Source organism: Taudactylus pleione, unplaced genomic scaffold, assembly GCF_031769625.1.
Source record: "Taudactylus pleione unplaced genomic scaffold, aTauple2 ptg000183l, whole genome shotgun sequence".
In the NCBI taxonomy this organism is placed as follows: domain Eukaryota; kingdom Metazoa; phylum Chordata; class Amphibia; order Anura; family Myobatrachidae; genus Taudactylus; species Taudactylus pleione.
In genome coordinates, this window is record NW_028284585.1 from 8,811,840 (window position 1) to 8,837,864 (window position 26,025).

Consider the following 26,025-nt stretch of genomic DNA (forward strand, 5'->3'; position numbering starts at 1 on the left):
CTAAAGTAGCTCATGCCTCAATTAACGTTGGAGACCACTGCTATAGACAGACTATAGTCTAAATATACACACACTAAATAAGATATATTGGGGATGGGTTTGGGGTGCCAGCGCTAGAATCCAGGCACCGGCATTCCGCCAGAGTTAGTACACAGACAATTGTCGGTCAGTATTCTAATCCTCCCCCTCTCCCTACCCATTGCCTGACCCTAACCTCTGTTTGGATTCCAGCACCAGCATTCTGAGTACCAGAATCCCCATGGTCGGGATATAGACCAAATTATTTTATTATATTATATATATTTATATTACCTAGAATTGGCTATGCGCAGCTAATCTCCAAAATGGCCCCTTGCCAGTAAGGACTAATCAGTATCAATAGAAGTTTTTGGAGAGCGCCAGTATACATTTAGTGTACCAATATTGAACGGGTAATTGTAAATTAATAAACTTATTTAAAAATTTACTGTCTCATATGTCTGAAGATTAATATGTTATTATAACTTCTACATAGTACACCCAAAACAATTTTCCAATAATCAATAAAATATTATTTAAACCAATTTAAATTGCATTAAAAACAAACAAAAAAAACCAAACAAACTTATAAAACATTTTCACATAATACAGAATTAACATCACCATTGTGAGGTACAATTTTTACTCTGGTTAGTTCCCCATTGGGGTAAGGTTCTGATGTCCACCGGTTCGAAACACTAAGCGACAAATGGTATCGCCCAACGTGTGAAGTTAATCGTGACTTCAGGGGTCTTTGGTATTGATGGATCAGGCCTCTCAAAATAAGTGTATAATATATGCTTATAGGTTGAGGTTCCTCTTTAGTCCTCAAGCACCAATCTAGTTTAATATGTGAAGCTGTGCATTACAGTATGAAAAGTGAGTGCAGAGTTGGTATGTGACCACACCATCTACACAAAAAATATACAAAGGGCACCCCAGAAGGTTGAGTGGCGTGGATTAAACCTGTCATTTATTTACATTTTGTGGTCACACTTGCTAGGGCACCCTGCTTTTCAAATGTAAGACAAACTTTGTCAGTTTACCCACAGGTGCTTATTAACTGATATCCCTGGGTGTGGTCCTGTCTCTTTAAAACAAAGAAAAAAGGCGGTTGTGAGGGTGAACCAGATCAGAGAGGTACCAAATTTTCCTAGTATAAGCCAAGACTCCACAAACCTCTCCCCTAACAATCCTATAGGACAGGAGAAAACCACAACATTCTCAAGCTTAGGCCCGTATTCAATTGCCGGGCGAAAAGTTCCAGACTTTTCGCCGTCTTCGCCAGTTTTGCCTCCGGAAAAGAATTGCGCTCGCCCCCGCGATTCGCCCTGTTCAATTGCAAAAAGACGCAAGAACGCGTCTCGGCGATACTTAGATCGGCGAAAAGTCCTGTCAGATTTGGGGAAATCAGCATGACACCCTCAAAAGATGCACTGACATGGGGGATCACTATGGATACCCCCGAGTAGCCCTGCTGAAGGTATTTGGGGTACTTAAATGGTCTCAATAGGTGCTATATAGCATATTTGAATATGGGGTAAAGAATAACATTTAGCAGTATTTTTTAATCAAAATAACTAGCCCCAGCAAATTTGGAGTACCTGGAAATGGGGGCTAGCATATTAAAAAGTTGCTAAAGAAGTTTTAAAAATCATGAAAAAAACCACCTACCGCAAAAGAAAAAAAACACCTGGGTCATACTTGGGGACCCCTCTGGAGTCTATTTAGTTTACTAGTTTTTATGTTTGTCCCGCAACTTTGCACTTTTTCACCCCCAAAAACAAAAGTACTTTTTGGAGGTGTTCTAATGGATTTATTTTTTGCAATCTATTCTTTATTGAAAACAGATTCAGTAACAGACACTGAAAAAGGCATATACAGTATATCAACACAGTAATCAGTCAACAAAATAAATTGTTTACAAAAAGAAAAAAAGAGAAAAAATAAGAATTAAAAATAAATGACACTAACCATTATTCAGTTTGATTCAATTCTACATAAAACAACAATTCAAAATACGTAAAATAAAGGAAAAGAAAAAAGGAGGGAGGGGAGGGGAAAATTAAATTGTCACCAAATCTATGAAATTAAGTAGGAGGGGGAGAGGTGAGGTAGTTATTATATTCTGAGGACCCCTTAAATTCCAGCCAGTCAAACCAGGTGGCTCTAAAAGGCAGAGGAAGTCAACTGTAAGGAAGATGTAAGGTCTTCCATAGTCATATAGTGGTCAATTCACTGAACCACCTGGAAATAGGAGGGCACACAGAAAACTTCCAGAAACAAGGGATAGTTACTCGAGCCGCATTCATTAAGTGCCGGAGTAGAGACTTCTTACACTGAGAAATGGACATGTCCATTAAGTTGAATAGCCAAAACTCAGGTGTGTTGGGGAGCGGGAGACCAGTTATCTTCTCCGAGATCTCACAGTCTAATAGATATTTTTTTAAACTTTTTTGACGCAGTTGTCCTTTGGGGGACTGTTCTAACAGCTTTTTGCCTGCATTTAAATACGGCCTAAAGGGTAAACATCTTCAACAATTTAATGAGGCAATACACAGAGAAACACCTCATGGTTTACTCTCCTTCATGTTTATTTCAATTCAAAACCTTCAATCCTATGGAGATGAATGGAAGGAAGAAAGACTTAAGGTGCGTACACACTAGACGATATTTTGCACGATTCACCAGATTTCGACGAATCGGAAAAACAGATCGTGCACAATATGTGCAAGTTGTCAGTGTCCACTAACCTACAGCAGGCAAGATCTGTCAATCTCATATACGATGCACTGGAAATCGTTAAGGACACATGATAGATCGTTGGTCAGATTGAATACTTTTTAGCACCATATCGTGTCCTGGAGGGCAGGGGAGCTGCCGGAGAGAGTTCAAGGGAAATCGTTCACGATACCGCATCGTGAGCTGACCGTTTAGTGTGTAGGCACCTTTAGGCTGGCTCTCTTTTGAGGAGATAAAAAATCCTAATAACTTTGTATTGTTAATGTCTGAAAGCATTAAAACATGGTGATCAAGGTTTCTAATACAGTACAATGTTTCATAGTATTCATATAATAAGCGGGATTCCATTTTTTTCAATAAAACATTAATGCAAAAAAAAAAAAAAACTGGTTTAAAACAAAAGGAAAGAAAACTGTTTGAACAAAAATAAAGCGTTATGGTAGACTTACCTAGTTAACTCCTTTTCTTCGATATCCATAGGGATACCATGGGGGATATTATAGTTGGAAGACCAAGCACCAAACAGTTAAAACTTTGGCTTCCAGAATGCCCCGGTCCTCCTCTATATATACCCCACCCCTAGCCATAAGACCAGTTTAGTTAACAAGTCTAAAGGCAGGAGAAGGAATGAGGAGAAGGAAGAACAATCGTACACGAGAAACACTCTTGCAGAAGATGAGGGAAATCTGTGACCGAAAGAAAATCACTCAATGAAGCCAGGCGCATCAGTACTAAAACAGTACCCTTAGGGTGGGAGACGCTCCTGAGCAGAAAGGAGAACTTGTCATCCAAAGGAAGCATCCTGGGAGGCAAAAATATCAAAGGCATAAAACCTATGAGAAGTGTTGACAGAACACCACGTAGCAGCGTTGCACAATCGTTCAGCAGAGGCACCACGACTGAAGGCCCACAATGGCCCTACAGACTGAGTAGCATGTGCTTGGCACAGGAAGATCAGCCTGCGTTTACACCTGAGAGATGGTAATGCGTAGCCATCTCACCAGAGTCCGCTTATTAGCTGGCCATCCTCGTTTGTGAAAACCATATAATACAAAAGAAGAAGAATCTGATTTTCTAACACAGTTTGTACACTCTAAATAAATATGGAGAGCATGAACTACATCCAGGGAGGCTTCACCTACAGAGAAGTTTGGAGCCTGAAAAGCTGGAACAACAATTTCTTCATTTATATGAAACGGTATACTAGCTTAGGAAGGGAACCCTCCTTTGTCCGAAAAACAGCTTTATCCTGGTGAAATATTAAAAATGGGGAACGACGAGAGCGCTGCCAAATCAGAGACTCTGCGAGCAGAAGAGATAGCAAGAAGAAAAATGGCCTTTGCTGTCAACCACTTCAAATCTACAGAGTCTAAATCCCTTAAGAAAAAAAGACAAAATGTCACGGTGCCATCGGTGGAACAAAAAGGAGGGTAAACTCACAGAACTCCTAGGGAAAAAATTCTAACATATGGTAATGAAGCAATCTTATTCTTGAACCAGACTGACAATGTAAAAACCGGCACGCTCAAAGTGGCCAGGCAGAGACCATTGTCTAACCCTGCCTGCAGAAAAGCCAGTATCCTGGAAATCCTGAACTCCCAAGGATCATATTCCTTATGAGAACACCATTTATCAAAAGAATGCCAAATTCTGCAATAGATGCGGGCAGAAGCAGGCTTCCGTGCTCTAAGCATCATTTGAATTACAGAACTGAAAAATCCCTTCGCTTTTAAGATGGAAGATTCAAGAGCCACGCCGTCAAAGTCAGACGGGGCAAGTCCAAATGTCGGCAGGAACTCTGCGTTAGTCCACATCCTTTCCTCAGTGGCAGGATCTGCTGTCTACCGACAGATTTTGTATGTCAGTGAACCAATGACATCTGGACCAAGCCGGAGCCACCAGTATTACTGCTCCGCCTTCCTGCTTGAATTTTCCTGAGAACTCTTGGGAGCAGGGCAATTTGAGGAAAGAGATATGCCAGCTTGAAGTCTCATCTTACTGCCAGTGCCTCCACGAAGGTTGCTGATGGGTCTCTGGACCTGGCCCCGTACTTGGGGCTAGGTCCAGAGTACTTGGGGACCTTGTGATTGTGGCATGACGCTCTCTGGTAGATCCCATTTGTTTACCAGGAGCTGAAACACTTCTAGATGGAGAGACCACTCTCCGATGTGTATGTTCTGGCGACTTAGGAAGTCTGCTTCCCAGTTTAGCACTCCCAGTATGAATATTGCCAAAATGGCCGGAAGATGACGTTCTGCCCAAATCAGAACCTTTGTCACTTCTTCCATGTCTGCATAACTTTTTGTGCCTCCCTAATGATTGAGGTAGGCCACTGTAGTCGCATTGTTGGACTGGATCTGGAACGGCCTGCCATGTTGCAGGTCCTGTGCCTTGATCAGCGTTCTGTATACTGCTCGCAGTTCCAGAATGTTTAGTGGCAGATTACTTTCTTGATTTGTCCATTTCCCCAGAATTGGCCTCCCTATAAGAAGATGTTGTCCGTTCCTCCTGGAGATAATCAATCTTTGTAGAGGCCTGGAATGTAACTGGGCATATTCCACCATGTTGAAGGTGGATGCCATGGACCCAAAGACTTGTATTGCTGTGTGAATGGATATAGAGCAATTTGCCCATCCGGAATTCTATAGCCGAAAACCTGTCCACTGGTAGAAAGATCCTTGTACCAGGGAGTCCAGTAGCGCCTCCAGATGTACCATCTTGTTGGAGAAAAGGGAAAACCTTTTCCAATTGATTATCCAGTCCTTTCTCCTGTAGACAGGCAGTGTTTAGCTGGAGATGTTGCAAGACCTCTGTAGGCTCTTAATATCAGGAGGTCGTCCAAGTATATCAGTATCCCGACTCCTTCTGAAATGAGCAGTTATGACCGCCATTATCTTGGTAAACACCCGAGGGGCTGTCGACAGACCAAAAGGCAATGGTAATGTTGTTGACGAATAGCAAAACTCGGAAAACCTTGGTAGATAGTGCAATAGGTACATGCAGATATTCATCCTGTATGTCCAGGGAACCATGAAATCCCCAGGTTCCATTGCCAGCATAATTGACCGTGGGTCTCCATACGGAACTGGGGCACATGGATGAACTGGTTGAGAGATTTCATATTCAGAATAGAGAGATACCCATTTAGCTTGTGAATAAAGTATAAATCTGAGTAATAACTCCCTCCTTATTAGCTAAAGGAACCGGGAGTTGTGCAAACAACCTTTTGGGGAGTAACCCCTTAGGAAGGTTGCAAGAATCCCCCAGTAGGGAGGGAGATTTCCCACCTAAAGCTCTCTCCCTGTGGAAAAGTGTAAAAAGACACTAGTCTTTTTGGAATCTGGAACAGTCTACCCGGAGTGTTCCATGATTCCCCCATAAAGTCAGTGAGCTGTTCAGATTGAGGGAATCCAGCCTAAATCACCCTCTGGTGCTGAACACCAGGTTTATCGGGGTTTAAGAGCTGGTACTTCATCTTCTATAATGAAATTTGAATAACTGCCCCTGTAAGAGAGGAACATCCGCTGATGAATGGTGCTCCTCATCTCCGCGATAGGACCAGAGGGAGAAACTGTGTATCCTTTGCTTCCTCAAATGATATATACGAATCTGAAAACAGGGTGGACTGAAACAATGGTGCAGTCCATCTATGTGCTTAGAAGGCTGATGCCTTATTTGCTTGTAACATTTGCAGATAGGTAGATGCTAAAAACCAGATTCTGAACTGAGTGGACATAACCCTCCATCTAGAAAGGATGTATGGGAAGAGGAAACATAGCAGGCAGTGTGGGAGCTGATAAGCGGCCCACTAACTGCATCATAACCAGAGACCAGGAGGATATTTAAGGTGAACCCTGAACAGGTGCCGACTGTTGTGGTGTATATCAATCAAACCACAGTCCAACCTGTATGAAATCCTGAGAGGCCAACTGCACATGAAACCAGCACAGGTACAACAGTCTCATGCTTACCCTTATCCTGAGACATTGGAATACTTGCAAGTAACCTTCAACCAGTGTAGAGTTAAAACAGCACTGTTACCCTTTTCACAGATAAAAATAAATGTGAAGTACTCTCTAACCCCTATATACCAGGTAGTTGGGGGTTAGGAAAAACAAAAACTTTTTTTTTATTCTTTTCCCAGCAGAGTTAGCATAAGTCACATAAAATATATTTGCAAAAAGGCATTAAAATCAACTACCTAAACCAATAAGTTTGGTAGGATCTACATGCATATAAATAACGCATAAATTGGATATAAGTGCAATACATACAAATATACTCACAAGCCAGCACTGAATCAACTTATAGAAACAAAAAAAGTTGTTAGAAATTCCAGTGCTATAAACCTTGTTCCTAGGAGAATGGTATACTCCGAGAGAGCCCAAATCTCCCCTCAGCATACATTTCCATGATCAACTGCAGCTGGGCGTCTCCAACTAACTACGAGAGACAAACAATTCATGTTTTCCAGGTCTCCTCACAGAATCACAAGTGAAATAATTAGCTCCACCTGTGGAACTTTTAAAATGTGTCAGTGAGTAATGAATATACCTATGCAACTGCTGGGTGACCTGCAAAACGTGACCTGTGTGGGGGTCCTGAGGACAGAGTTTGAGAACCTATGCACTACAGCAACGCAAAAGAATGGTAGGACAAAGAGCACCATGGAGACTGATCCAGACCCTCGTGAGACCACAGTTACCGGCTGCACTGCATGGACCGTGAGCGCCTTATACACATGGAGGGTAGGCGAAGCAACCCAGACGCTCAAAACCCTCGTAGGGACTGCGTATGGGTTGGGGAAGTAGCTGCCGGGGGGGTGCCTACCTCCCCTAAGCCGCAATAACCAGCCGGGTATGCTGGCCTCGTGGCATCAGATTGCATCTGCTGCAGCACCCCAGTGTCAGACGATAGGGCCCCGGCTGGTGTAGTAAGGATGCTGACAATCCCTGGTACTTACAACAGCGGCTTCTGGTGAGTCTCTGACACCAGAAGCAAGGACTGCCATGCGCGATTCCCGATAAGCGAGGAATCGCCTTACCTGACATCTCCAAGCATCCGGTGCAGTCCAGGTCATAGCCTCACTGCTAGCTAAGCTCAGCCACGATCCGCCAAAATCACCAGCACAATTACCGATGTTGCGGCCTGGCGGAGGTAGATGAAGCCGCAGTACATGAGTCTTAATACAGACGCTTGGTACTGCCAACTCAAAAAAAACTTAAAATTAAACATAAAATAAAAGCTTAGGACTGCTCTGAGCAGTCCTCCTGTTACAAAGGTGCATCTGGATCCTGCTGCACAAAACAACAAACTGAAGTCCTATGGCTAGGAGCGGGGTATATATGGAGGAGGACCGGGGGCATTCTGGGAGCCAAAGCTTTAACTGTTTGGTGCCTGGTATTCCAACCATAATATCCCCAGGGTATCACTGTGGATTCCTATGGACCCCGAAGAAGAAGAAAATAGTTTTCTTTTAAACTGTTTTTTTTCCAACCCTGACACACAGACACACACACACTGTATATACATACACACATTTAAAAGTACTCTTGCTCTGGTGGTAAACATGGATGGCAATATAAAAAGTGTGTGAACTGTATTTACACACACATACACAAAAAAAAGAAAAAAAAAAAAAGAAAAAACACTTATTTTATATTCCTCCTCACACAGTAATCTGTCCTCATTCTCAATATTTCTTAAATACAACCAGACTAGGGGGATGTATTTTGTCAAATTTGTACAAATAATTTGTAAATTAAGATTTCACTAGTAAGTGTAAATTTGACCAATGGAACCCAAGTAAAGGCCCCCATACATCAGCAATCGATTGTGGCAATTCTGCAATTTGCAATAGATTGTGTATAAAAGTCTGCAATGTATGGGCTTCGCAGAGCACAGATTGCAACCAAAAAGTGATTGGAATTGTTACATCAGATTGTCCAACATGTTGGATTTCACAGATCGATTGGAGCTGTAGATTGCTAGTGTATGGACATGATCAGCAGATTTGTAGACCGTTACCAGTAAAATGATGGGCCTATCAAGATTGGCTGATTTGTGTTTGCTGCAACCGATCTGCAAATCACTGAAAAAGATCTGTAATGTATGGGCGCAGATCTGGCAATACATCTTCAAATTGTTAATTTGTGGTTGTCAGAATGCTGATGTATGGGGGCCTTAACGTGCAACTGTGAGGATTTTATCCAAAACAGGTGAGCAAACAAAGCAAGTAAGGTCAAGGTGCCAAAGCAAGCATGTGTCTGTGGAAATTTAGAGCTGCACTGTTTCTACAGGAGACTTGAACACTGTACGAGAGAGGTTTGTGCCACTGGCTAAAATAATTACCCAACAAATATACCTAAATCTGCAATACCTATTGTCAGTAAGGCTCAATTACAAACTGCAAAAAAAGCAAACACACAATGCTTCTTTATTTGTCCAAGGGAGTTTGCGTGTCACACATGTACAACAAATTCTCATCCTTCGAACTGCCTCCCAAAATGAATTAGTGCTTAATTTTTTTAATTTTGGTATCCACCTATGGGTCCCCAAATATTGGTGATGCAGCTGGTGCACCACACAAGGGCTCTTGGGTTTGGCACAAACCAGAACATCTACTGACATCAGGAACAGAGCAAACCAGGTTTGTGACTGTAACAGACCTGGTTTATTCCATTCCTATGCAACTGGAGCCACAGAGCTAAAGCTTTCATAAGATTATCAATCTCACAAGACCCTCACTGTGGACCCAACCCGGAAAAGCTAGTGTAAAGGAGCCGCCTGCCACATCATAGACTAAGGCAGGGATCGAGAAATTTTTGTAAAATCTATTAGCCAGCTTAAAAGTTTAGGAGCGCCAATACTAAAAGCTAAATACAACTCATGGTTTTTGTACAAATAAATGTAATATCCATTACATGGCATGTAGAATATAACGTTAAAAAAGCCTTCAATCAAAAGGACAAATATAGACATGATATTTTTCAGCAATAACTGTGCAAAATCAACTCACACGGATGAATATCCAATTTAATATTGTTATTAGAGCAGCTGACTTGATGCAAATGTATCACTAGAAAAAATATTCCAGCAAACCTACCTTCTGAAGAAACTTTGCTGTAAAGAGAAACTAGTTAAACCCTGAGGTGGCTATGCTTTGCCGGCCTTCGCACTTCACATCAAGGCTGAGGTGGCCAAATTGTGCATCTGCTTTGGAGCAGGTGAAAAAGAACTTTGCTGGATACTGCATCTTATTTTGCTCACAAACAGGACACAGTATGGACGGAGCAGCCGCCCTAATTGCATTTTACGGCAGCCAGCCGCAAGCGGCATGTCTTTGGACTTGAGAGTATCCTTTAGCACCGAGTGCGGTGAATGTAAGTTTGCGGTTAGCTAAGGACAGTACGGATGGGAAGAATAGCTGGAAGTGGAGCTGCAGTCAGGTCATTTCTTCTGTCCTACACGACCAGGAGTACAGCAGCAAGTCACTATACACCTTCCCAAGCTCCCACATACACGTTCTGCGCCAACGCAAGTGCAGCATACCCATCAGTGACTTTTTTAGGTTTGCTGGAATAATTTTCCTAGTGATACATTTGAATCAAGTCAGCTGCTCTAATAACAATATTAAATTGGATATTCATCCGTGTGAGTTGATTTTGCACAGTTAGTGCTGAAAAAGAACATGTCTATAGTTATGTCCTTTTGATTGAAGGCTTTTTTAACTTTATATTCTACGTGTCATGTAATGGATATTACACCATGGAGTTGCATTTAGCTTTTTAGTATTGGCGCTCCAATTAAATTAGATGTCGGTTTTCAGCTAAAAAAAAAAAAAAGGGGAATTGGCAATTTCTCTTGGGGGCAGCCTCAACCATAAGTGGCGCACTACATTATTTGTTACTCTGTAAAAGTTTAGGAGCCAGACCATCGTCCCCAACCAAAATAATGAAAACTTGCATTGTCCACCACACATCCCTTCAATGCCCCTCAGACTTCCAAATATGCAATCAAAACCACCACACATGCCATTTTAATGCCCATCAGACCATGCCACATGCCCATCATAGTATGCCAAAAAGCAGGGCACCCAATATCTAGTATGGCAAACAGTGCCCCAAATTCATAGTATGCCACAAAACAGGGCATAGTGCCCGACAATTCTTAGTATATCATACAGTAGTACCCTCATACATATGACACAAAGCAAAGCCCCCAATACTTAATATGCCACACAGTAGTGCTCCCCAATACATAGTATACATACAGAGAATGCCGTACAGAAGTGCCCTCAATTCATATTACGCCAGGACAATTGCTTACACACTACTGACTAGAGATGAGTGGTTCGGATTTCCCTTGAACTTCCGGATAAACGATCTAGTGCATACACACTGTGTAATCTTTCAAAAATGACAGAATGATACATTGTGCATCATTTGGTGGTTAGATCGATAACTATATAATGCTAACATAGCGCCTGGTCTTTAGGCAGAGCGTACACACTGCATGATTTGCTGGAAATCGTTAACGAGATTGACAGATTGAGCTGCATGTAGGGAAGACCTGAAGATGCGACGAATGCATGCATAGTGCGTACACACTTGATGATTTGAACGTTTTGTTGTTCCGATGGGTCAGGAACAGCCAAATCGTTCAAAATATCGTCTAGTGTGTACAGGGCTTGAATCCTGCTGCTGTCTACATACAAGTCAGATTATATCAAATAAATAATACTCATAGTTCTTATAATCCAATTTTTATTGTGTGTGGTTGAAATAAATATACATTATTAAAAAACCCATTAAAAAAAACAAATATTCTATCCAGCGTTTCATACAATATATGACCCCCACTGGGGTCTGTAATAAGAATACTTGGTTAGTACGGGGTTCAGACATCTGTACTTACTAAATAAACCCTAAATACAACCATTTTCCATCTATACATATTTTATTTTCAGACAAAGGAGATGTTGTATTGGTTTTATAGGTCATATTTACAACGGATATAAATTTTCATTTCATGACATTTTTTATTTTATAGCCATGCAGAACAGGGCCTATATGTTTCCACACACATAAATAAGCACTTCTACCAAACAGCCTATTCCTTTCTGACCCGACTGATTAGGGATACAAAAAGTGGGAGTGGAACTACACTGTAGTTAGGAGGATTGAGTGGGTTGTGCGTACACCACACAGAAAGAATAAGTAAAGTATTAAGTGAAGGATCATTCTGGCAAAGCCAAAACTGCACATAACACTTATTGCTTCACAATCACACAAGTAATCTTGTTTTCCTTACACAAGCAGCTCATAAACAAATACACTAGAGTTTTCCACTAAATAAGTGCATTCTCCTGCAATCAAAACTTTAGAAGAGAATGGCCAGTAATATGCATACTGGATTGTTGATATTTACTGTAAATACACACTCCTTAATGGCTGAACTGGTTGTCATCACTACTTGTTGCCACAACGAGACTGTAAGCTCTCAGAAGCAGGACCCTCTTTCCTCAAGTGCTTTGCCTTCCCTCACTTCTATCATCTCCTCCCTACCACCTACAACAGCACCAAAACTTATGCTTCTGCCGCCCTGCTGCTTATTGGGGTATTACGACTGCTGCTGCAGCAATGTTTATAATCCTTGTCCATGTCCTACAATGTTTTGTACTGGAAGTCACTTTCTTCTTTTGGTCATACCGATTCTGTACTTGTGAGGTGCTGCGGACCCCTTGTGGCACGATTTACATAATAATAATAATAATAATAATAATAATAATAAATAGACAACATCCTACATCTTTAGGAAGCCCACATATACTTACACTATTGAGAAACTCAGATGCTGGACAAGATATAACATTTTTAAAGTAGGAAAAAAATATAAACATTTCCAGGAGCCTACATAATAGGGATTCATGACTGAATGATGAATGCATTTGGCACATACACGGATAAGAATAATGGCCCAGGAATGTTACTTGCAGCATTCCATATCTATTTGTTAATACCTATAATTAACAATACTTGCCATTTTTCTTTTCCTATTTCAGGTTTATTCACAAGTTTAAAGTATAACATTGGTCTGTAACTAGATACCTTTTAAATAGAAACATTGATCTAGAACTAACTAAACTCTTAATCAAAACCTTCTTTCCATCACTCTTATTTATTATTTGGACACAGAACAAAAATAAAAGTTATGACTGACGAAAAAAAGAGTTAACAAAGGTATGTCTAAGTCCATAGGGTCCACAGGGATACCATGGGGAAATGTGGTTGGAGTGTTCCAGGCACCAAACGGCTAAGCTTTCAGCTCCCAGGATGCCTCGGGTCCTCCTCCACATATACCCCGCCCATGGCCACAGGCACTCAGTTTTGTATACAAGCCCAAGGCAGGAGAAGGAAGAACAATGTACACCAGAAACACTCTCACACATGATGAGTGAATACGTGACTGAAAGAAAAATTACCCAATGCAGCAGGTGCGTTAGGGTGGGTGCCCTGTGGACTTCGAAGAAAATGCGTTAACAAACATAAGTCTACCATAACTCTTATTTTCGTCTTCAGGGTTCATAGGTATCCACAGGGATACCATGGGGATGTCCTAAAGTTCCCATAAGGGTGGGGACGCTCCTGAGCAGAAAGGAGAACCCACCGCCCAAAGGAAACGTCCTGAGAGGCAAAAGTGTCAAAGACGTAGAACCTAAGAAAAGTGTGGACAGAAGACCAAGTGGCTGCCTTGCACAACTGCTCAGCAGAGGCACCACAATGAAACGCCCACGATGGTTCCACAGACCGGGTAGAATGTGCTATTGCTATGTTTGGAATATGGAGTTCAGCCTGAGTGTAAACCCAATAGATAGTCGTACGCTACCATCGAGCCAGAATAATTCATTAGCTGGCCAGCCATGTTTGTGAAAACCATATAACTCAAAATGAGCATCTGATTTTCTAAAAAGTTTGTACGAACCACATAGATACGGAGAGCATGAACCATATATGCAGGGAGGCTTCACCTACAGAAAGGTCTGAAGACTGAAAAGCAGGAACCACAATCTCTTCATTGACATGAAAATGGGACACTACTTTAAGAAGGTAACCTGCCCGTGTACGGTTAACAGATCTATCCTGGTGAAAAATTAAAAAAATGGGGAGCGATAAGAGAGTGCTGCCAAATCAGAGATTCTGCGTGCAGGAGAGATAGCGAGGACAAAAAGTGTCTATGCAGTCAACCACTTCAATTCCACTGAGTCCAGAGGTTGAAATGCAGGAGCTTGTAACCCCTTGAGAACTAAAGACAAATCAGATTGAGTCACCGGTCGAACAAAGGGTGGCCACACTCGGAGAACACCCTGAAAAAATAAAATCTAAACTCCGTCAGAGAAGCAATCTTTCACTGGAACCAAACTGACAGCGCAGCTCTGTATACTGCGTGCAGATCCAGGATGTTTGTGGGCAGGTGACTTCCTGATTTTTCCATCTTCCCGGAAAGGTATTACCCCCATCCGCGAAGATTGGCGTCCGTGGTGAGGAGCATCCAATTTGCAATCCAAAATGGGAGAGCCTTGTCCAGATGAGCCTTTTGTAGCAGAGAGGAGAGAGAGGAGAGAGGAACCTCTGGAGTGAGTAGGATCATTTGGGACTGTATTAGATGATCCTGCCCGTTCCACCGGAAGAGAATCAATTGTTGCAAAGGCCTGGAATAAAATTTAACATATTCCACCATGTTGAAGGTGGACACCATTGACTCCAGGACCTGCATCGCTGATTGACAGATACCCTTCGCTTGCGTACTCGCAACATTAGGGTAAAAATCTTGTCTTCTGGCAGACATACCCTTTGTGCCTGAGTATCCAGAAGTGTCCCCAGATGTACCATCCACTGTATTGGAGAAAGAGGATTTCTTCCAATTGATGATCCAGCTGTGTGTCTGTAGGCAGGCAATGGTCAGTTGGAGATGGTGTTGTAGAACAGCTGGAGACTGTGCCAATATCAGAAGGTCGTCCAGGTATGGGGGTATTCCAATTCCCTGACACCTGAGGTAGGCCGTCATAATCGCCATTATTTTGGTGAAGACCTGTGAGGTCGTTGATAGACCAAAGGGCAGTGCCTGAAATTGGTAATGTTGTTGTAGGACAGCAAACCGTAGAAATTGTTGGTGGGATGGCATGATAGGCACATGCAGATACGCATACTGAATGTCCAGGGAAGCCATAAACTCCTAAGATTCCATTGCCAAAATAATTGACCGAAGAGTCTCCTTACGGAACTTAGGTACACAGATAAACTTGTTGAGGGTTTTCAGATTTACAATAGGGTAATGGGAACCAAAAATAGATTGGAATAACCACCCCTTCCTTGTCGAACCACAGGAACCGGGATTATCACCCCTGCCCGCAGCAGGGAGTAAATGGCCTCCTGGAGGGCCAAGGCCTTGATAAAATCTGTTGGGGGAGTTGTACATAAAAAACTTCTGGGTAAGGATGCCTCTGGAAAGTGAGGGCATACCCCTGAGAGACCACTTCTCGGACCCAGATGTCTATTGTTTGATACCAGCAATCTGCATATTGAAGAAGTCGGCCTCCCACCCTGGGATCCCCCAGGAGGAGGCCCGCCCCATCAGACAGAGGGTTTGTCGTCCAGAATAGAGGCTGGACGTCTGACCAGGCAAGATCTCTTAGTTTGCTGCATGGTGGTCCTGCGAGAACTAGATGGTCTGGAGGAAGACTGTCCTTTTGCTCTTCCCTGAGGGCAAAAGGACCGAAAAGAAGATTGCCTAGACTTTGATGCAGCTGTTGATGGCAGACCTACAGATTTTAAGGCTGCCAGAGAAGCCACTATTTTATCCAATTCTGCACCAAGAAGTATGTTTCTATAAAACGGCAAGGATTCCAGAGCCATCTTGGGTTCAGTATCTGCTTTCCTGGACCTTAACCAAAAGGGCTCTGCGAGCAACAACCAAAGCTGCCGATGCTTTAGAGGCCAGGAGCCCAGCATCTATTGCAGCTTCTCCCATGTAAGAGGCTGCTAACCGTATGTGGAAGATATGTGTCAGCTGTTCTCTGGTAGCATTCGGTAGAGTATCTAATGCCCCCGTCCATTCTTCAACTGCCTTGGACACCCAAGCTGCGGGCCATAGCTGGTCGAGTAACTGCTCCAGGCAATGAAAACACTGCTTTAAGGCAGGTTTTAAATCTGTAGGATCTTTAAAGGGAAGATGCTGACTGTATAGGTAATGCAGCACTCCTGACTAAATGTGTGATGTGAGCATCCACAGTAGGAGGGACTTCCCACTTAGTACATTCAGTAGGTGGGAAAGAATACAAAGATGCTAATCTTTTTGTAACATGGAACAGTTTATCCGGGTTTCTCTATGCTTCTTCCATAAATTCAGTGAGCTTTTACCACCTTCTGGTGTTTAAACACTGGAGCCTTAGGTCTAGGGGCTGGCTCATCATCCTGTATATTTAGAGAGGATATATCAAGAAGTTTGAAAGAGTCAGAAAACCGAAGCCTCTATGTGTCTGAACATACTCCGTGTGATGTGAGTTTGGGTACGCATTTACCTATATAATGGTCTTAATCACTGTCTCACGAGAAAGATACCTTTATAGGATTCACCACTATCTACATTGTAAGTTGGGGTACGTCCACATTCCCCACCTAATAGGAAAATAGGGAAAACCACTGGTGTAAGGATACCGTTTTAGATTAAATTTCCCACTTGCTTTGTGTAAGTTAGGTAGGTCATGTGTTTAAAACATTTGCTATCGCCCCTCACACACACACAGAGTGATACTTTTAAGACCTATTAATAAAATTGTTCTTCTTTTGTGTTCTTCTATTTTATACCCAACATTTGAGAACACCAAAGCAACTCAAGAATTCTTCTTAAAAGGACACGTGATTAAGCTTGATACGAGCCACGTATACAAGGACTAAGTATAATTTGGGGCATTCTTTCATTTTTTTATGTTTTTATTTATGTTAAGATCCAGTGCCATTTGACAACCGGATTTATATTGTTTATGTGTTCAGGTGTGGTGACACCTTTATTCCGGGAGGTTGATAGGCTGCAGGTTTTACACACTCCGCCAACCTACTACCACTTTGTTTGGTTCTCTATAACAAACAGCACACAAACCATCCTGTATATAGTCCTGAGGGGACAAGCCCGCCAAACAACTTTTACATGAAACCAGCACCAGGTCTCAGTTTCCTGTTTACCCTTATTCCTAAACATAAGTGCAGAGGTGATTGCCTTCGCAAATAACAAAATAAATGTGAAGTACAATTTAAAAAAATATATATATATTCCCCACACACCTGTAGCAAAGGGTTGAGGAGAAATAGTAGTGATCATTATACCTGACAATACAGAAAAGTTAAGGCAGTTACAATACAGCAGAGCTAGTAAAAGTCACATGCAACGCATATACAACATACCTGCAATGGGCCCTGAATCAACTACTCAAAGCACAAGGCTTGGTAGGATTTTGAGTACTGTATAACCTGGCCTCTGGGGAGAGGTATACAGGGAGAGCAGACCTAAACCTCCTGAGACCAGCAGCTTTAGTACAACAATGATAGTGGTCATTGGGCGTCTCGTAACAGAGGAGGGTAGAAGGAGCAACCCAGATGCGGGAAAACCTCAGCTGGATCAGCATGTGGGCTGGGGGAAGGGCTGCCGGGGGAGAGCCTACCTCCCCTATGTTGTAACAACCCTTGGGTGTACATGGCTGCCGCCACTGTCCCCGACACCAGACTGACTTTCCCCGGTGGTCTAGTGCGGGAGCGGACGCAGCGGTTGCCCCACTACAGCGGCCTCCGGCAGGTCTCCAACTGCCGGAGGTATGGACTGCTACGTGGGACTCAACTTACCGGCGGTAGTCCCAGGACCAGCATCTCTGGCTAGCCAAGTTCCGAAGGTACCCACTGAAACCACTAGTCCGGTTACTGGTGTTGCAGCCCCAACGGGGGTAGATGGAGCAGCAGCGCAGGCGTCCTTTTAGGACTGCCTAAGCGGTCCCCCTGTTATAAAAGGTGGGTCTGAATCCTGCCGCACCTAACTCAAAACTAAGTGAGTGACTGTGGCTAGGGGCAGGGTGTTTGTGGAGGACGACCTGAGGCATCCTGGGAGCTGAAAGCTTAACTGTGTGGTTGGATCACTCCAACCACATTCCCCTATGGACCCTTTCTTAACTAAAATCAAACAAGTCAAAGCCAAGCGTAAATTAAACAGGATGTACATTTTCGACAGATTGAAACTTTACAGAAATGAAGACACCTTCTCTTCCTGAACTTGGTGGTGTTTACCACTTGAAGAGTGGTGGTGACAGGTAAGTGTCAATGCTTTATAGCAGTGGTTCCCAAACTTTCCTGAATCACGGTGCCCTAGAGTATTAGAATATTTTTCACTGCACCCCTAAGCCAAAAGTTTCTTATTGACAAATTCAGAAACAAAATGTTAAATTAAGAAAATTGATTTGGTCCTGGACCACCAATGTGTGGCACCCCTACATGTGCCCCATAGTACCCAGTTTTGGAACGATTTCTTTATAAAGCCTGTACATGGATGCCAAACTAATATACAGTACATCATTCCTAATACGTACAATACATGAAACATGTCACAACTCCAAGGACTATAATTATGTATGCATTTGAATCATTTAACATAAGAAATAAGTTGCCTTAACCTTTTGTGAACCAGGTGGAAAAAATCAACATAGCAAACCATGTGGGGTATCTCATACCCCACGCTATACCTAACCATAAGTATACTAATTTAGTACGACAGTAATTCTGTCTGTGATAACATTGATTCTCGCCCCTTAATGTAAACAAATAAAACAAAATATTAATAAAAAAAAAGGGCATAAACTCTTTAATATTTTAAAACAAGAAAACAAAAATAACTATTTTCTTGAAAAATATCTTTGGAACACATGTGAATCACAATCATTAGTAAAAATTAAACTTATGAACTAATTTAAATTAAGTTAGTCAACTCAGTCTTAATGAGATCACTCTTAGCTGACATTAAGGGAGGTGCCAAACGAGGTGGGTTACGTACAACACACATCCAAACTATAGTGATTGCTCCACACACACAGCGATTTATTCTGAGAAATTTTATTATTTTAGTTTAAATTCCAATTCACATTATTTCCACTCATGAATTTAAATCCGAACAAATTATATTAGTAGATGGAGTTCCTATCAAGAACAAAATTATTTTCCCAATGCTTTAGTCTCGCTCACCTTGGTTACCCATATACTGCCGTTGTTAATGTATAATGTACATGTGCTTTGGTGAAGAACAACAAGAGTCCTGAATTAGCATAAATTAGATTCAGACTAACTTCAATCCCTGGTCTGTTTTTCTGATTAACCTATGAGAGGTCTGGGGTGTGTGGCTGTGTTCAACCTCTTTATAAGGGTGGGTAGGGCTTGATTAGGTCCTCTTTCCTGAAGATTTCGCAAGGAGAGGTCTGTACTTTGTATCTGTGCTGGTATTATTGTGCCTGTCCCTCGTGTTTCGTATATTTTCTTCAGTTTTTCTGGATCTGCTCTTTAGTCTTGTTATCTCTGTTCTCTCTCTTTCATCCTCATTTTTCCATTGTCTTCCCTTGCCCTTTAAGGTTTCCATTTTTTCCTTCCTTCTTGCACTTATCCCTTCATTCTGCTGCCATCCCACAACCACACAGAAAGTCCAAATTACCTACATCCCTGAAGGATGCAGAGAGGGAAGCGCAAAATGGTCTCCAATCTCACATACTCAGGTGCTATGAGAAGCTCTGTAGTTGGGCCCAGTCAAGGGGACGGGCGGCTTTTTGTTCACCTGGTGCCAGAAGTACGGCCATGTGGGTCACAATTTTAGCAATGGGACAGAGGCAGGCACACTCTGGGGTCAAATTTGCTTGGGAACGCTGAGGTAAAACGTGATACTTTGTTTCCAGCGGAAACAGGATGGGAGAGCATACAATAGATATCAGCTGCAAAGTGCTTGAAGCGTGGCTCAACATTGTGCAACCTTTAAGAGCAGCAGCAGAAAGTCAGCCAGGGTTCTGGTTCAGATCGTCCTCTGTAAGTCTGTCACAGGTACAGTGCTTTGTCTATAACACTGTGGGAGGCTTGGTCAGTGCCTATTTCAGCACCCCTGTCTCCATTTTAGAGAAAACCTGTTGTCTACGCTACTGTGGAGGGCATGCCATTAAGGGTCCCCACTCAAATGTCACCCATTCTGGTGGCTGCCTCTCCTATGGAGCTGAACCTATATAAAGTGCCCCCCCCCATTAATTTGGACTTCATAGCCAAGACGCTGACATGGTATCCTATTTGGGAGGATGCTGCAAATTTTAACAGAGGGGTTTAAGTTGCCAACTGTGGGTGAGGTAAGCAAAGCTGTCCTTTAGAGAAGTAGTGAGACCGTTAGTTATGCAGAATAAAGTAAAATAAGGAAGTCAGCAGGGCAAAATGAATGGGCCTTTCCAGCCCTCCATTGGTCATTCTGGCTTTGTCTCCGGTGGTGGCGATCCTTAAATAGGTTGGGAAGTTTAGACTGATTCAACATCTCTCCTATATGGATCTCAATTCTGTGAATGATGCCATCCTTGTAGAGAATTGCTGTCTCATGTACCAGACTATTGATGGTGCTTTGGGTTTAGTGACAGGGGGCTCTTTTGGATGACAGGCGTCATTAGACCTATGATTTCGACGCCTGTCATTAGACACTTGCCGGGATTTGACAGTCGGATGGGAATACATCTGCTTCCCTTTTGAATAAGGATACATCGCAAGTTCATTGGAGGTTAGAGGTTTACAGATGATCGAGGAAGTTGCTATAATGCTGCCCATTTTGAAATGTCCCCTTTATTAATTCTTCATTTTTGGGAAAACGATATGGGAAAGCGTAAGTCTGTCAATTTTATTCTAGCTGTCACGGCAGATTTACACTGGTTGCAAGAGTGCGGGTTGGAACAGAGTTGATCTTGTCAGATATATTTCCCCGGCAATTGCTCTGCTGCTCATGGGTCACAATTAGATGAAGCTCAAAAGAAAGTCAATGCTTCTGTTGAAAGCTGTATTTTGTGTCTAGGCGGTGTGATAACCTTTGTTGAGCTATCAATATACTCAGAAGGTGAGGCTCTTTTGGGTTTGGGGGCTAGTTGGAGTTTCTGATAGGAGCGGTGTTCCCAGTTGGGAACCTTGCTGTGGTAGTGCAGTCAATTGATCAGTTAGAGTATAAAGTACTGTAGCAATATCACCTGAATGTGGCTTGTAGACACTACATTGTCAACTCATTTGATAAGTTATAATGCATAAAGGTTTTAGCTTCTATAAGTTTTTGAAACCACTTACTGGCATTGTCATCAGACTCATCACTGCTACTGGGTAATCGTGCTCGTTTCATGGTTTGTGCAGGAATACAGCAGGCAACCTGCAAGGTAAAAAGAAATATAAAGCATAAGTCATCTTAAATAAAAGTAAAACCACTGACTGGTAAAGTAAAGTGTGTGTGTGGGGGGGGGGGGGGGGGAGTTGCGGTTGGAAAGGCAGTGAGTTGGCTTCCCCCACCACCACATCTCTCCCATTCCTCCAGCTCTCTCCTCTGTCTCTTCTTTATCTTCTATCTGGCCCCCCATTTCTCCCATTCATCTCTGCCCCATTCCTTCCATTTCATCTCTGTACCCCTCTCCCATCTCTTTAATCTCCCCTCCACCATCTATTTGTCCTTCTGCCCCACTCTTTTACATCTCTGTCCGTCTCCTTCAGATCAGTGGGAGCAGGCAGGAATTACCATCCTAGTTTTCACACAACAAAATAGAAACATGGTAAATTGCTTCAGTAAACTATACATTAATTTTGCAACCTTCTTTAAAACGAATGTAGCTCTTATGGAATTTTACACACATGGATATACCAGTGTGAACTTTGGGAACATCTGAATGTGTCAAGGAAACAGTTGTTTGCAGGAATCTGTAACCTGTCAACTTTCTTTGTTCTAGGGAATAGGATTAGCAACAGCTGGTGGGTGGATGAGAGTCTCCCGATTACTGTTGGAATAAAGTGAAGTGAAAAAATTGCATTTAGCTTGTCTCTACAGAGGAGGGCAAGACAGTATCTGCTCACTGAGCTAAAAGTCATGTTACTACTCTATCATGCCCTTCAAGCAGATTTTTCAGAAGCCTATTGATGGCAGTGCCAAGCCTAGAATTAGGCTGGGTACATAGAGAGGTTGCTAAACTCGTTGTTCAAGGAACCCCAACGATCCAGGTTTTAAGGATATCCATGGTTGAGCACAAATGGTTAAATCAAAAGACTGAGGTACTAGTTAAGTAACCTGTACCCAAGCACAGTTATGCTTAAAACTTGGACCGTTAGTGTGCCTTGAGGACAGTTTGGGAATCTCAGCACTAGAAGATAAATTGGACGATTTGACGTTCTGAGCCGAATTGGAAAGACAAAATCGTCCACATTGTCTAATGTGCATGGTCTATTGCGCGCGCCTATGCATCGTTTCACGCATCTTCGGCTCTGCTGTACATGCACGGCAGATAAAATAGCTTTAGCAATTTTGTGCAAATCGTGAAGTGTGTACGTACAACCAGGCAATATATTAACGTTTTACCTTAACGATCTAACGACCAAACGATGCAAGATATATCGTTCAGTTGCTTGAAGGATTACAGTGTGTATGCACTATATTGTTTGTACTGAGTATAAAGGGACATCGAGACGATCATCACGTACAAAGTAGACTGTAGGGAAATACCTTTTGCTGCTGCACTAGAGGTGACAGCATCCTGGAAGGAGTGTCTCTGGAAATGACACTTCCCAATTTTAAAGAGTTTTCATAGTTGTAACCATCTATCCTCTAATTGTAGATGGTTTGACAGGAAAAAAAAAAAGGTTTGCAGCAAGTAAACAACTGCAAAGCTTCACCCCTTAGTGGATCAAAAGTTTCAAGTATGAGGTAAGGCAAATTACCAAAGATTTGGGTTTTACTTGGGATTATATCAAATGTAATTATATTATTTTCAAAAAGGAGGACGTTTTGGATTGGTAATATAATTTAAGGTTAGCTCGGCACCCATGGTGACTGAGGCTAAAGCTGGTAATAATGTAAAATTTCCTTTATAAAAAGGACACTCTCTGAACTTGTGTCCAAGGCAGCTAAGAAGGTTAGAACAGGTTATATTCCAAGTACTAGATACATACTGTGACTAACTCGGCATAGGGAAAAACGCCTCTGAATAAACAATGGGAAAGCTGGTCTTCAGTTCAGTTAGCCTTGGTGATCACAAGGTAAGACCTGAACCATAAAAGCAGATGGTGGCTGATGCTAAACTTGCTTCATATTTGGCAGACAGAAAGCTAATGCCTAGGAGATAAGCTGATCTAGCTGTATTTGTAGTATTATGCAAAGCATTAACTTCTCTAATCATGGCCTAATATCTGGTCCTTGAATGGCCTTAATAATAAGGACAACTGTATAAGAAGACAATCTTGATTCTGTTAGTAGCCCAACAATGTTATTACGTATCAACAACACTGGTAATTGTCCAGGAGATCTGGAGTTCCCTGGAAGCAGTCTTTGGAGAATTCCAGAGGAATTTTGGGCCCTTTGCAAAACTAGCTGATTATATGGAACTATAGTCTGAATGGCCAGAGAAGATAAATCAGGATTAACTGGGATACCTGGTTGGTTTTAATTATGTGCAATATCTTCAGAAGAAGAGCATATGAGACAATAAGGTCTTTTCTGACCATGGAAAAGATACAGCTCTTTTGAATGCTCCGTTTCCACACTCCGGACATAAAGGTGGGAACCTGAGCTTTAGAAAGGATTTGCAAAAACATCAATTCTAGGAAACCCTGAAGGTTTGAACCATTGTTTTTAATATTAGTTTAAAGGCCACATTGCCCAATGTTAGATGATGGCAATGAAGAATCGTCCAATTTATTTAGTTCTACTAGAATGAACACTGCTGTTAGGTGAATAGAATAGCCTATTCCCTAAGGCTTAAGTGCACAGGTAGAGAGAATGAGAGCTGCCCAACCTGTTCAGGTAAGAAACTCCAGTTGTTATCCAGACAAAGTTGAACTGCAAATTCCCGAAGGTTCAGCGATCGCAAAATACACACTATAGCGCGTTTTTATGCGCTACAGGAAACCTGGGACCCAGTTTTAAAACTGATCGGGTTCCGCAGGATGCGCTGGCGCTGAGTGTACTTCAGTAGCCAATCAGCGCGCAGCGGCATCCCCCCAACCATTCACTACACGGCGCAGTCTCCCCAGCCATTCACATGGCATCGCCCCTCCAGCCAATCGCTGTGCAGCGGTTCCCCCCAGCCAATCCCCACACAGCGAGATCTTCCTAGCCAATCGCCCTCGTCGTTTCAGTCCTCACACTTCTTTCCCCACAAGCGCGCTCTCCAGAATCCAGATTCTGCAATCCGCAATGGTGGAGTAAATAGAGAAGTGGGATAGCTAGCAGCAGGTTGGGGAGTGCGGTTCCTGCAGGCTGGGCAGGCAGCAGTAGAGGCAGATGGAGCAGGTCCCCGATGAAGGACACCTGCACAAAAGTCTGTGGGCGATTTGGCTGCAGCAGCCGGCAATCCTTCAGCCAGCTGAGCGCTCTGTACGCAGGAGGAGGGAGGTGGACAGCGCATGGGGCAGAAGGGAGCTGCAGGCTGACAACAGTGACACGATCAAGGGCTCCCAGCAGAATCAAAAGAGGTAACCACTGCCCCAAGTTTTATCAACCCTAAACCCCTCCCTACCCCCAGCACTGCCTGTCCCTAACCCCCTCCAGTACTGTCCTAGCTGCCATCTACCCTACCCCCCATACTGCCTGCCCCTAACCCCTTTCTTGGCCCCTGTACTGCCCCAGCTGCTATCTACCCTTGCCCCCTCGCCCCCCAGCTCTGTCACAACTGCTCTGTCCTCACCCCCCATAAATATGTGATGGGACCCAGAAACATTGGATTAGGACCCCAAATTTCTAAAGTGAGGGGTCCCTGGGACCCACAATTGTTTTCGCTCAGCGTGATCACTGAGGTTACTGGGAACTAAAGCTCTGAAGGCTAACATGTCTGGCCTTAACTTGAGTAGATTGATTAGAATACTGCTCCATTGTGGACCATCTGCCTCTCACAGCCTGGCTCTGGACAAATGCTCCCCAACCTTTCAGAAATCGGTTCTGTGATTGCCTGCGGTGTAAGAAACCCAGGTATAATAGCTTTGATAAAGTCCCTTAAACATATATATTCTGACATTATACTATCAGTGTAATGTAACTCTGGCCGAACCACCAAATAGAACGAGGGGACATATCCTATGAATCAAAAAAAATAAATGTTCTGGAAGGGAGTTGGAACAGATTTGAGCTCATTTATGGATGAGTAGAGCTTGGCTAGGGTAGACAACGTTAGACCTTGGTAACTAACTGATTAATATGTCCAGATCTATTATGCAGTGGACTCACTCTGACAAAGATGATAATAGCAGTATCGAACCACTGCTTTTATTAAACATGTGCAATTGTAAGGTGCTAATGAGAGTTCAAAAATGATTATAGTCCACTCAAATGAGAAGTCTCTTTAGAAAAAAATGCCAAAGATGCCTATAGTTGGGGTGGACTGAGGCCTATTTTGAGGCAAAACCAATTTCTGACAAAAATAAAAAAAAGGGATATTTCATCCTGAGCCTTCTCTTTTAGCATTAGTATGACAAATTTGACCTGTATGGGAAATTAATATTCCAGCCTTTGAATATCAGGACTGCCAAATCTATTTTCTCCTGCTGTCAAGCTACAAACAATACTTTGTCTAGCAAAAGGCTGGAACTCCTTGAGGATATTTTGGAAATGGCAGTGAATAGGAAAGACTCAGTCTGTTTGAAATTATTTTTAGGAGCCACCTGTCCGAACATGACCTGTGAGCCCTGACCTCACCTATCAAATTTGGGCTAGAGGTCTGTGTGAACAGGAATAGGCATGTCAAGTGGCCTCAGGGCTAAACCCAATAGTCCAACTCTGGCCAGTCAGCGAGCCCCAAACAGATACGTGTAACTCTACTAATGTTCTTAAACATAGCATATTTGGAAGCTACTAGAGACTTTAATGTACAGACTGATTAACCTTTTTCTGCTTCATGCAAAACAAAAAGTAAAGGCCCAGTATCATCACTTATTTTAAAACTGAAAAGGCCTTAACAGTTAATGGGGTTGCGCTGACACTTATCAC

The 26,025-nt window shown here is 42.7% G+C and overlaps 1 protein-coding gene across 4 annotated transcripts in view; it reads right to left on the bottom strand.

Annotated features, from left to right (window-relative positions):
- JADE1 (jade family PHD finger 1) overlaps window positions 1–26,025 on the bottom strand; it is a 108,986-nt gene that overhangs the window by 45,970 nt on the left and 36,991 nt on the right. For 3 of the 4 annotated variants that reach the window (XM_088476101.1, XM_088476103.1, XM_088476100.1), the window contains exon 2: window positions 21,138–21,216. In XM_088476101.1, the coding sequence (XP_088332227.1) occupies window positions 21,138–21,189 (52 nt within the window). In that variant the 5' untranslated portion in view covers window positions 21,190–21,216. Of the gene's footprint in view, window positions 1–21,137; window positions 21,224–26,025 lie in introns of all 4 variants that reach the window. The other variant, XM_088476104.1, reaches the window with a different exon arrangement.